The sequence below is a fragment of the Coptis chinensis genome, chromosome 5, assembly GCF_015680905.1.
Source record: "Coptis chinensis isolate HL-2020 chromosome 5, ASM1568090v1, whole genome shotgun sequence".
Classification (NCBI taxonomy): domain Eukaryota; kingdom Viridiplantae; phylum Streptophyta; class Magnoliopsida; order Ranunculales; family Ranunculaceae; genus Coptis; species Coptis chinensis.
In genome coordinates, this window is record NC_141460.1 from 70,990,264 (window position 1) to 71,003,313 (window position 13,050).

General features: G+C 40.6%; 1 protein-coding gene and 1 pseudogene across 16 annotated transcripts; one reads left to right on the forward strand and one right to left on the reverse strand.

The window, feature by feature from the left end:
* Window positions 1-2,678: 2,678 nt before the first annotated feature.
* On the reverse strand, window positions 2,679-7,307 carry LOC147498680 (putative pentatricopeptide repeat-containing protein At1g03510 pseudogene; annotated as a pseudogene).
* Window positions 7,308-8,349: 1,042 nt separating this feature from the next.
* On the forward strand, window positions 8,350-11,788 carry LOC147498681 (uncharacterized). Of its 16 annotated transcripts, none has more exons than XR_015195543.1 (10): window positions 8,350-8,506; window positions 8,642-8,706; window positions 8,846-8,889; window positions 9,896-9,965; window positions 10,051-10,087; window positions 10,210-10,335; window positions 10,614-10,773; window positions 11,043-11,188; window positions 11,360-11,461; window positions 11,560-11,788. XR_015195543.1 is itself a non-coding variant. In XM_086560601.1 (9 exons), the coding sequence occupies exons 1-9, from the start codon at window positions 8,377-8,379 to the stop codon at window positions 11,604-11,606; spliced, it is 627 nt and encodes a 208-aa protein (XP_086416727.1). In that variant the 5' UTR covers window positions 8,350-8,376; the 3' UTR covers window positions 11,607-11,788. The 16 variants fall into 16 exon arrangements, 5 of the variants coding, with proteins under 5 accessions (XP_086416727.1, XP_086416728.1, XP_086416729.1 ...); XR_015195544.1 differs by having other exon boundaries at window positions 10,219-10,335; XR_015195545.1 differs by having other exon boundaries at window positions 10,253-10,335.
* Window positions 11,789-13,050: the final 1,262 nt, after the last annotated feature.

Here is a 13,050-nt window from a genome sequence, read left to right on the forward strand (position 1 = left end):
AAAGGTCTCGTCCCCTCCCAATTGCAGTTTGGAACTCTGGCTCGCGGAAGGCTCATCCCCCCTGCTGTCTTTGTTCTGGAATGGAGCCTGATGAAGGACAACTCAGCTTGCCCCCATGTTTGATTCGGATCTCATGTCCGCGGAGGGCTCATCCCCCCGCTGTCTCTGCTGTGGAGTGGAAAGTCTGATGAGGGGCAACTCAGCTTGCCCCCATGTTTGACTCGGATCTCATGTTTGCGGAGGGCTCATCCCCCTTGAGGCTGCGGACAAGAGGGTCCGGGACAGCTCTGCCTGCCCCACACGCGCTGTTTGGACACGAGGGTCCACGGATCCTATCCCGTTCAAGGCTTCGGACACACCGATCCGGGACAGCTCTGCCTGCCCCACACGCGCTGTTTGGACACGAGGATCCGCAGAGGGCTCATCCCACTCTGCGGGCTCGACCGGGTTGTCGCCGGTTGGGGCTCTCTATTGCCCCATGTATCTCTAGCATCTCTGATCCGCGGAGGGCTCATCCCACTCCGCGGGCTCGACCGGGTTGTCGCCGGTTGGGGCTCTCTCATTGCCCCATGTATCTCTAGCATCTCTAATCAGTGGAGGGCTCATCCCACTCCACGGGCTCGCTTCGGACTCTCGCCTGTTGAGGCTCTCTCATTGTCCCATGTATCTCTAGTATCTTTGATCCGCGGAACGCTCATCCTACTCCGCGGGCTTGACCGGGTTGTCGCCGGTTGGGGCTCTCTCATTTCCCCATGTATCTTTAACATCTCTGATCCGCGGAGGGCTCATCCCATTCCGCAGGCTCGACCGGGTTGTCGCTGGTTGGGGCTCTCTCATTGCCCCATGTATCTCTAACATCTCTGATCCGTGGAAGGCTCATCCCACTCTGCGGGCTCGCTCGGACTCTCGCCTGTTGGGGCTCTCTCATTGCCCCATGTATCTCTAGCATCTCTAATCCGTGGAGGGCCCATCCCACTCCACGGGCTCACTCGGACTCTCGCCTGTTGGGGCTCTCTCATTGCCCCATGTATCTCTAGCATCTCTGATCCGCGGAGGGCTCATCCTACTCTGCGGGCTCGACCGGGTTGTTGCCGGTTGGGGCTCTTTCATTGCCCCAAGTATCTCTAGCATCTCTGATCCGTAGAAGGATCATCCCATTCCGCGGGCTCGCTCAGACTTTCGCCTGTTGGGGCTCTCTCATTGCCCCATGTATTTCTAGCATCTCTGATCCGTGGAGGGCTCATCCTACTCTGCGGGCTCAACCGGGTTATCGCCGGTTCGGGACAGCTCTGCCTGCCCCACACGCGCTGTTTGGACACGAGGGTCTGCGGAGGGCTCATCCCCCCCGCACTCATTTGGATAGTCCCATGACATATCCGCGAAGGGTCTTCTCGAACCCCTCTGCTCTCTTCGAATGCACATCCGGGAACAGCTCAACCTCCCCCATGTTTGATTCGGACACGAGGGTCCGCGGAGGGCTCATCCCCCCCGCTCTCTGGCTTAGAGGCACCTCCTCTCTATCTCTTCCCACAAGCTCAATCTCCACTCTCTTCTGCGGATCTTTCTCTTTCTCTGTAACCTGCCGCGGAGTATGCCTCTCTACATTTGTTGTAATCATCTTACCATCTGTATTCAGATGCTCCAAGCCGTCGATCTCAGCCCCAATCCATTGATCCTATTGTTCCTTTGTCTCCGCTGTCGATGTTGTTACATTGAATACTCTACAAAACTAAAATCACCAATAACACAAGGGAGAGGACTATACTGCCCCTTGTTAAACCCATCACCATTCTGACAATACTTGGCATGATCATCAACCCCTTTCAAGCTTTCAATCACTTGCTTCCTTTTCCTTCCCTTCTTTCCTTAGATACGACCACTATAAATCAGCACATCCTTATCTTCGACATCATCCTTATACCCTCCAGACCAATACAACGCTTACAGCCACAGGTTCTTCTTCACAGTCAAACTTGAGACTCATGTAGTCGATCCCAACCATACTTGGAACATGTAATCCAACAAAACACATCTCAATTCTGAAAATGACAATGTCCCCAATCTCAATCCCAGGAACAGCTCCAATCCATTTCCTTGTATTCACTCAAATCCCATTGTTCATCAATGCTGTACTAGCTCTTAATTCAGCCCGTTTATTACCAGAACTTGTTTCTTTAGCATCTTCAAGCTGAGAGAACCTCCGTCTAAGTGCATCAAACTTCATCCTGACTTCCCCAACCGATTTAACATCACCATCTACCGGCGCAAAAAATCTAATCTCGTCATTTCTCTTAACTTTCTTATGCGACTTCGTCTTCTGCACTCCATTACTAGTCCCTTCTTCAACACTACTAGAAACCTTAACTAAAGAAGGCGATCTGGCAGGATTAACTCTATGCCCACTTTGCATTTCATCAAACTTGCGCATATTATCATTCCACACCTTATCTCCAGATTCCTCCCACAAAAATAAAGAGCCTCAGAGCCTCTGACTCTCACCCTCCATTTAAGTCCGCTAAATTACATGACTACACTCCAATAATCAAACCAAGACCATTTCCTGATAATTACTATTATTTGACCTGTTCAATGATGCCTGCAGAAGGCGTCATATGAGCCAATAGTACTTGAATGCTATATGGGTGTATGTTCCGTCTGCATTTGGATTGGGTCATGGTCTATGACCCAAATACCCCGTGTAATGTCTTAACGAACCTTTCCATCATTTTCTTTCTAACTCTATCCGCTTCAGCAAATCTACCTACACCAGCGTAAATACTGGCTAACAACACATAATTTACCATGTTGTTTGGCTCCAACTCAAACAAAATGTTCGCTGCAAGCTCAGCTTCTTCGCCATTTCGACAGCCTCCAAGATGAGCTCCCCATGCCGTTGCTGTTGCTTTTATAGGCATTTCCTTTATAACTTTATATGCTTCGCGCAATCTCCCTGACCTGCTCAAAGCATCCACTAAACACGCACATTGCTCACTGCGAGGTTCAACACCATAAATCTGCATTTGTCCAAAATACTTCAGGGCTTCATCAGCCAGCCCTGCATGACTCCAAGCCTTCAGTACTCCAAGAAACGCAATCCCATCAGACCGTACTCTTATTAATTCCATTTCTCAAAAAATTGACAATGCGCTCTCAGCCTCCCCATGAAGTGCATAGGCCGAAACCATACTGCTCCATGCCACTACATCTCTTTCATCTATCCTTTCAAAAACACACCTCGCGTTTCTAAGACACCCGCTGTAACGCCCGTATTTTTTAAATACGTATTTTTCTATTTATTAATTAATTAAATTATTTATTTTCAAAATTCGTCGGATTGGACTCGGGATACGTGGGCTGGTTTACGGGCCCGAAGTTCGTTGGAGGGCTTGGGTTTCGACCCAAGTATATATAAACACATTGTTCGAAAAATAGGGTTCGAGAAAAAAAAATAATGAAAAATGGAAATGGAGAGATTAAAGCTTGTTTGCTCGAGCGTTGGAGTGCGACGATTCGGACTACGAGGAATTTATCGAGCTGTTAGTTAAGGTGAGTAGCTATTTTGCTATTTCACCGGATTTGTAGTTTACATATATCGGCGTATACTGTTTCTGTTTTTTTTATTGCTCATTTTTCCTGTTGTATTGGACTTCGTGCCATTTGTAGTTATTAAACTTTGTTAAATTCGGATTGGTATTAAACTGTCGAAACTTTGTTGATTTGGGTAAACTGTTCGAACTCTGGAGGTTTTAATGGCGGCACTGAGAACTCGCCAGTAAACCTTTATGGGTGGACTGTTAGTGTTGGAATAACGAACTTAGTTGGTTGTTGGGGGTTAGATCGCGGTGTGGGGAAATTTGGGAGCCCTTGAATAGGCGTCAATGGCGTCGAACGCATTACTGTCATACTGTGGTTGGAACTTTTGAAATTTTGTTTGTTTGGTTTTGTTGGTTTGAGGAATCGTTGGTGGTGGTTGTTTGATTGAGTGTTTAGGAGTGGTGGTCGATCTTTGCCAAAGCTTGGTTGAGGCGTTAATGGCGATGGACGAACCGGTGGTTGGGCTGTTTTTGGTTTAAATTGGTTGTTGTGTTTTGTGGTGATGTGTTGTGAGGTTGGTTAGTGGTGTTTGAGTGTGTGTGAAGAAGGCTGAAAATGTTTTGTCGATTGGAGCTTGAAACAAGCTTTAATGGAGGTCTAATTTTAGATCTAGGTTGATGTATAAATGGGGATTGAATGATTGGAGTTTTTGTTTTCATTAAAGTTGGTTGGGTTTGGATGGGGAGTCTAACCGACTTAATGGAATGGGAGTGGGTGGCCTAGCGTTTTGTGGTGGTGGAGGAAAAATTTGGGGAAGAAGATGCAATCAGAAATTTGTGGTTGGGCCTTGGGCGAATCCACTTGCTATATGGGCGACCTTTGTTTTGTTTGCTTGGGCCGAAGTTCAGTTTTGGGGCCTTGGTAATTAGTTGGGCCCGATTATGTTCTAAAGTGTTGGGCAGTTCATTTCTATTTTGTTTGGGCCCTTTTCCTATTAGTTGTTAACTTGTTATGGGCCAGTTCTAATTTTTGTAATTGTGGGCCGGTTTTCTCTTATTTTGTGGACCTGTTTAATTTAAAGTTTTCGGGCAGTATAAGTTTTTGGGCCCGTTTCTAATATTGTTTGGGGTCACTCCATAGGACTTAAAATAGATCTAATTGGGTCTTTAAATGTTTGTACTTTCGGGTTATAAGGTTTGGGCTTGGCCAGTTGGGTCCGAATCATGACTTTGGTCATGAGCCCATGAGCCATGCACTTTTGACCTTAGCCATGAACCGTATGACCACGAACCTCATTGAACGATGGAAACAATATTTTGACCTTGACCATGACGTGTTGACTTTGACTTTGACTGTGGAATGTTGACTTTTCCCGTTTTTCACATATTTGATTATATGGATAAATATAGTAATAATATATTGTTGAACATTATATAACATTGTTTGTCATTATCTAATTAAGATTTGACGTGAGTAGTGTGTAAAGCATATATCTATTGGGCTTTGATTGTGGACTGTGGACTGTTTAATTGTGTTGCATTTTATGTTGTAAATTGTATAAATTTGGGGGTCATTATCTAATTAAGATTTGACGTGGATATTATAATATTATATAATATGTTGGGATATATATAAATGCAATATGTTTGGGAGAAATAAATGTATAAACACTCCATTAGTATATATGTGAGATGCTACTATGAGGTAGTAGTATTGGTGCATATTTGCCCACGGGAGTGTGGCGTAGTGCAATAATATATTGGCACGTGAAAGAATGAAAGTGGTTATGAGATATAATTGAGATATTTTCTAAATATTGTGGTTTAGTGCAATAAGGTATTTGACCTCGCGACGATATAATGGAATGTTTATGAGTCATTAATGTATGACACCTGAATAAATTACGTAACGAAAATCCTAGAACATGACTACCACAACTCATGTGATTGGCCCTTCCCGGCGTTTGATTAATCCGAATGGCCTTCGGGCGTAAAATAATGTGATTGGCCCTTCCGGGCGTTTCGCTTAATCGAATGGCCTTCGGCGTAAGTAATGTGATTGGCCCTTCCGGGCGTTTCGTTAATCTGAATGGCCTTCGGGCGTAAAAATGTGATTGTGATTGACCCCTCCGTCTCCGCATAGCGAATAGTGGCTTGATTATTCCGTTCGCCAAAATAGAACGATGACGCGATATATTTTATGCCGAATAGTAGCAAGATTTCTTACATAGATTTGGCTTCCGTGTGAGGATTTACGGTGTGCGGCATCCCGCCGGGTAGTTACGCCGGGAGTGGCTCATTATGTAAGGGAGGCATGTGGATGTACATGTTCAGCGTTGGGTAGCGATTGTGGTAGCCAGAGAAACTAGGTAAGACATAGATACGACGTGATTTTAGGGACACACAAAGAAAGTCTAAATTAATATAATTATGGTAATATGTTGGTAAATGATATATCTTTAGATAGATGATTGTATATGATTTGGTCGGGTTAGTATTTTTTAGTTAGAACCTAAGGCGCCTCGTGGAGGAACTAAATGCCTTTTTATTATGCGTATGGTATGTTGTATTAGTTGTTGGAAGTTAAGGCGCCTCAGTGGAGGAACTACCTGCCTAGATTATTGTACTTAAGTATGTTATATTAGTCGTTGAAAGTTAAGGCGCCTCGGTGGAGGAACTAACTGGCCGTGGATTATGTATATATTTGTATAAGTATATGTTGTTTTAGAGCTACTCACACCAAATTTTTATAATCGCTTGACCGATTTGCATGTTTGCTTATCGGGTGTGTTCATTCAATGAACATAATTGATAAGTTTTGACAGATTTAGTGTTGAAGAAGAGTGGTTCTTTGCTTGTGGTTTTCATAAGTAAGCGTTGCATCTCGTGATTTGTTTTGTTTTCCTTGAGGTGATATAGAATTTCAGTCTAGACAATGTTTTTGTATTTCATTTGTAAATTTTATTAAAGAGTTATTGAAATGAGAGTTGTAACCTAATCTTATTTGTGAATCTTTGTCATGAAGAAGACTTTTGTTTAAGTTAAAATTTTTATTGGTTTTTATTATCCGCATATTTAAACTGTTTATGGGTTTTTGGAAGTGGAGAGTGCGTCACACCTCGGAGATCGAAGAGTCGGGGACAAATAATATTTTTCCGAATTCTGTCGAAATTCGGGGTGTGACACCCGCACCGCCCGTAAACTTCTATAAGACCACTACTCAACTGCAAATGCAAATCTATTCCATTCCTAATCGAAGATCCATGAATTTCCTTAACCGAATTCAACGCCCCAACCCCCGCAAATACACGTAACAAACCAAGAACTGTAACACAACTCGGCTTCACCCCAAACTCCCGCATTCTTCTATAAAACGCAAGTGCCTTAGTACACCCACCATCCAACTCACTCAACCCAGACGTTATCGAGTTAAAAGTAGAGGCATTAGGTTTAACATCCATAACTTCAAACAACTGAATTGCAGTCCCAACATTCTTACAACCCGCGTAAAGTGAAATCATCGCGTTCCAAACACCAACATTTCTTTCACTCATTTCATCAAACAATTTTCTACCCGAGTTTAACGAGGCACATTTTCCATACATGTCGACGAGTGTGTTTAGTTCCGGAAGATAAGACCACAAACTCCATAAATAAATAAATTAAGGATCGGACAAGGGAGATTTGAGTTTGTTAATTAAAGGTGACACCTTTTCTTTGTATTTGCTGCGGAACATGGTATTAGCAGTAACTGCCCACCATCTACTACACCATAATAGAATATTTGCAACACGCACCTTTTTTTATTTGCAACGCTTATTTAGCGTTAGTAAATTTCCAACGCTTAGCAATGTTGTAAAGCGTTGCTTTATTTGAGTGAATTTCTGGAATTAATTACTAACCCTTAAAAAAGAAGAAGAAGAAGAAGGTCAATCTAATTTCATCAAATCTTTGAATTTTTCATTCAGTTGATTCAATTACTACTCATCTGTTATCAATTCTTGATCTTGTTATCTGTTATCTTTGATACTTGTTGTTCTACACTTAAAACGAGTAAATGGCTCGTAGTAATCAAAATCAAAATCAAAATCCCTCGACTCGAAATCCAATCCATTGAATCAAACTCCATTAAATCCTTCAGCTCCTTTTCAACCTCCAACTTCAATGATGAATAACACAGATTCTCTGACCAGTCGTAACATCCCACAAAGCACATGTCTGATCACCAGAGCTAGTTATCAAATGTGTATCATCATTTGGAACATACTGACACGAGGATACATAACCTTTATGCCCACTTAACATTCTTGATAAAGGTAAATTCCCATCCTTATCAACTGGTGAATTGAGATTAAAAATGGAACACGTATTATCCAGCCCCCCACACGCAACAAACTGACTACTAGGTGAGAATGTGCATGTCATTACCCAAGCACAGGGCAGTTTTATAGCATGTGTTTTCTGACTTGTTAATGCATTCCATATAATTAATCTCCCGTCTTGTGATGCACTCACAATTCGATTCTTCTCACTTGTCCAATCCAATGAATACACCTGTCGAATATGAAATGTGAGAGTGTGAGATTAAAGATTAATAAATATTTATATAACTTACTTTCCCAGAATGGCCTTGTAGTGTTCTACAACAAACTAGATCGGTTGGTCCGAAACTAACTGGCGTTCGTGACTGAGACCTCACGTGAGTTGCTACTGCAAATCAGAATGAAAATAAAATGATTACTCATTGATGAACATCCTCTGTTTTCATTTCAGTTTATTGAGGAGGCTGAGCGAAATTATATCAAATGGTAAGCAAATTACTCATTGAGTTGTTGTCATTGTTATGGTTATTCTCATGTTACCATCTGTTTTCACCAGGGAAAAATCTGCTGTTAGTCATAGCATTACATGGCAAAATACCATTTCTGCCAATCGAGTTGAAATTGAAGGAGCAACAGCTTTCGCAGTTTCTGGTTTGTTGTGTTGTTCATTTTAATTTCCCGTCCTTGCTATTAGCATTTTGTTTTCTGCAGACGAGCTGTAATGAGCTCTTCTTGTTATATTTCCATCAAACACGTTAGGATGTTCACGACCATTCTTTCCCACAGGTACACCAGCAGACTGCACTGCTTTGGGAATCTCTAAAACCATCTTTCCTGAAATTCCTGACCTGGTAGTTCTCAAAACTCATTTTCCTAGACGATGTTACGAACATTCTTTCATTCGGAAGATCGTGACTTGATTAAAAATGTTCAATTTGATAAAAATCATATTTTACGTTGTTAATATGTATTTTCTGTGTATGTTTGCAGGTACTCAGTGGAATCAACATGGGTACCAACTGCGGATACCACATGTTAGTAAACTGCCTATTCACTTCTTCATGGTTGTTCTTTTGTTTCTTACATTCTGATCAGTAAAGGAGATATATATTACTTGCCAATCAAAGTATATTACCTTAGAATCAAAGTATATTACCAATCAAAGTATATTACCTTAGAAATTATTCTCATTGTTATGGTTATTCTCATTGAGATGATAATGGTGAAAACAGATGGTAAGCAAATTATATCAAATCCCAGTTAATTCATGAGCTCAAAATACACTGGTTATATTCATATATTCTACATATATCTTGGGCATTCTTGGTTCAGTCTCTAGTAAAAGTCATGATTAGAAGTAATTCATAATGTGGAATGGTATTAAATCTGGATCTTTGAGATGAGAGAAAAAGAAGGAAGACGAACACCTCTGTAAAAATGCTTAAATCAATCTCAATTCGTCTCTACTACTATTACAAACTACACCCTATATTAATTTTTTCCCTTTCTTTATCACTTGGTGTAACAATTTTAATTCTTTTTTCCATTTACGAAAGACGTTTTCGGTTAAGTTATAGGCAGAGTGAAGAAATGGGTTTGGTTTCCAAGAATTCTTACCCGTTTTCGAATCTTAGGAATTTAGTTATTGTTTTATGCTTGGTTAAAGGAAAACAAACTAGTTATCTGACTTAATTTCTTTTACTTTTGGCAGGTATCTGTTGGAAAAGGGTATGATCCTCGAAATTTGTGTCTTCAATTTGTAGAACAGGAATATACATGCCGTGTATAAAATCTTTTCTAATTGATGACTTTCAAGTCTCGAGTTTGTTGCTTCTACTCACTGTTGGGATGAAGAAACAAATTGAGATATATCTTTTTAGTTTGTATTTTGTACATTATGGTCTTCGTTCCCTTCTGTTTCTAAACCTATCATTGGGAAATCTTGCGTGTGTGTGTCTGTGTGCATTTTGGTTGTAGACTAATTTTGAAGCTGAATGTTTCTTGCAATAGAATAAATTGATTCCTTAACTGCTGTTATAGGTTGGTGATGGGTTGGCTAAGATTCTCAGAAAGCGAAAGGCAGTTTGATTGCCTAAAGAAACCTTCCACTGTAAGAATGCACAACTGCATATTACATTAATAAGTAAAAGGGCTTCACTATATTGTGGATATCTAATTAACTGGTCTACTAGCAGGCCCACCCTATTCCTGTTCATGTTGAAGATATCAAAGGTATCAAACAATAGTTAATTTGATGGTCTTTCAATCAGAATTGACAGTTTTTTTTATTCTCTTATCTACTTTACTGCGTAAAATATCAATTTTTGGGCTTGTTAAGTAAGTGGAAATTACAGCAGTACAAGGTTATAAGTGTCAGGAGGCTTTACTTTTGTTTAGTGGTGGGGAGACTAGGAAAGATGCTGGTCCTAGAAGTGAGGCTCAGAGTTACTGGGCTGTTGCTGAATCAAAAGACTGGTTTGGTGAGTTTGTTATTGTTAAGTAGTGGGAGTCAAGTTGGATTTTCGTTGAGTCTCCATAAAGTGTACGACATATATAACAGTTCGTCTAGCCAAAAATGAATCTAAACGAATATCACTTTCAATGTTGACTAAATGTTGCTTTGCACTAATTAATCTGGAATTTAGGAACTGTTCCACCTCCTCAAGGTAGTTCTCTTCCTATCTAATATAGGGTTTCTTTCTCTTTGAGCTGTAGATCGAGTTGTGCTAATTCTTTTGTTTTATTCTATTATAATTAGGTTATCCAAAGGACGCATACCCTCCACCAGGGTACCCTCCACAAGGTTATCCACAGAGTTACCCTCCTCAAGGTTACCCTCCCCAAGGTGGATACCCTCCACAGTACTCTCAACCACCGCCACAAAAAAATCAGAGCAGCGTTGGTTGCATGGAAGGATGGTAAGTTGTTTCTTTGTTTGCTTTATTTTGATCGGTCTTAAACAACTAGATCGAACGATTATAGTGTTTTGGTGTAGCGTGTGGACTTCACTGTCATTCACGTTAATCTCGTGACACTAATTGTTTTCTTTTTTCTTTACGCAATATATAGCCCCATATTCACGCAGTCGTTGAATATGGCGTAGAGAGGGGGAAACATAGTATTTTTATATCAAATTTATATTTATTAGCCCAACGAATTAAATTGTGTGTTTAATGATCTTGTGCAGTTTGGCCGCTCTTTGCTGTTGCTGCCTTCTGGAAGCGTGCTTTTGAGCACTGAGATGATGGATGAAGGACGGACTTAATAATTTGATTTCAATACACAGGCGTTCATGTACCCCTTCTGTGCAGGATATTGGGGAAGACTGGTTTGGTGAGTTTGTTATTGTTTTTTGAGTTGTTTGTTATTGTTTCCATCTACAGAAGAGTCGTTGTTCTGCTTGTGCTTACCCAGCTAGTCGCATCAGAAAATGTAACGATCTAAAAATATTGTTATTTTATTTTTGCTATTATTATTATTAATAATAATAATTTGGTTTAATAGATAACTGGAGTGTGAAAGCTATTCGAAGGAAGACTACTGGAACTGGAAGGATGCAGTATCTTCATCATCTTCCTCGCAGATTCAAGAGTAGTTTCAGAGAAGGTATATAATAAACAAACAAACAAACAAACAAGCCCCCTTTGTTTATATTAGTTGTTTGGTTTTATATATAGTTTATTGAAAATGGGAAATGATTTTAGGTACTCAAGCTGCTCCCAGGAGTAAGGGAGCTGCTGCTTCTTCTTAATTGATTGAACGTGGCGATATGTGGTATTGTTTTTGTAGTTGTTTTAGAATCGAGGGGAATGAATTTTGTCTGTTTTGAGAAATGAATGACTTGATGTTTTGAGAATTTTATGTTGAATATGCTTGTTCAATTAATTGGTTTAGCTGGTCTCGCTACAAAATATGAGAAATTATTATTTTTTTATTAGCAACCCATTAGCAATGGTTTATAACCGTTACAAACGAATTTTAAATTATTTTTTTTAAATTAACTAACAACTTTGCAACGGTTACTAACCGTTGGTAAAAATTTGAACAAATTACCAACGCTTAAAAAGCGTTTGTGAAATAAAAAAGCGTTGCAAAGGTTTTAAATATGTGTACGCAATAGTTATCATAAGTGTTGGAAAGTTCTGTTTGCAATGCTTTTTAAGCGTTGCAAATATTTCCAACACTTTACCGACGCCATATTTGCAACGCTTAAAAAGCGTTGCGAAAATTATTAGCAACGTTTTTTTGCCGTTGCAAATAGCCTGTTATGGTGTAGTGATCTTTGCCTCATCTACTGCCTCGTGTCCCCACAGACGGCGCCATTTGTCGCACCCAAATTACCGCGACATCACAATTTACTCATACTCCCGCTCTCTTTTGGCACTAATTAGGTTGCTTACGTACCCTTTCGGGATCAAGCCGCCGAGTTCACCTCCACTCCGTCCTCCTTCTCTCCTCCCTTCTCTTCTTTTTTATATCCCTCTCTTAGGGTTACTCATGGGGCATAGTTCGGCCCTGGGCCCAATACATACTATGGTCTGGGTTTTATCTCTTGGCCCAGTAAGTATGTGATACATCCCTAAATATGGCTACTACATACATAAAGCAGTGAATAAGAGTACATAAACATATAGCAATATAGAGAGAGCATAAAATAGAATATAATGACTTAAATGTTTCCACGGCTGCTTACCACTAAGGGGGACCTTGTTCCGAGCATCATAGTAGCAATCTTCCTCAACTAAATTAAGCTCCGACCCAGCTACAGAAAAAGATATAAAGAGCTGTAACATTTATGTCCATAACCAATAACCGAGTCTTGAACTAATAAAGAAAACAGTGAAACACTAACCAAACTGCAGCGCCAAAACCAAAGGACAAACAACATAAATTTTCTTTTTTGCTTCTTCTTCACTATAGTACGTAGATATAAGTTTAACCGTTGATATATCTATGGTATAGGAGAAAATCATATAAAAAAAAGGTTGGTCCGAGAACACAAGCTAGACGCTCAAGATAAAAATGATACAACTCGTGCTCTGAATCGAACTTTAAACCGGTGATAAACAGCCTACAAAGCCAGCGAGTCTTAACAACGCTAGGTAAACCTCGCCACGACTCATGCTTCAAAGCTCCGTAGTCTTTGACGATTAGAGGCGGAGTCCAAAAATCAGAGGATAGGTGACGAAGCAGTG

Excerpts from the sequence above, each read along its gene's own strand:
- LOC147498681 (XM_086560601.1), top strand. The coding sequence starts at position 8,377 with ATGGTTATTCTCATGTTACCATCTGTTTTCACCAGGGAAAAATCTGCT. Across the intron at positions 8,707-8,845 it reads TTCCTGAAATTCCTGACCTG|GTACTCAGTGGAATCAACAT; the intron begins GTAGTTCTCAAA and ends GTATGTTTGCAG. Across the intron at positions 10,336-11,238 it reads TGAATCAAAAGACTGGTTTG|AAGAGTCGTTGTTCTGCTTG; the intron begins GTGAGTTTGTTA and ends TTCCATCTACAG.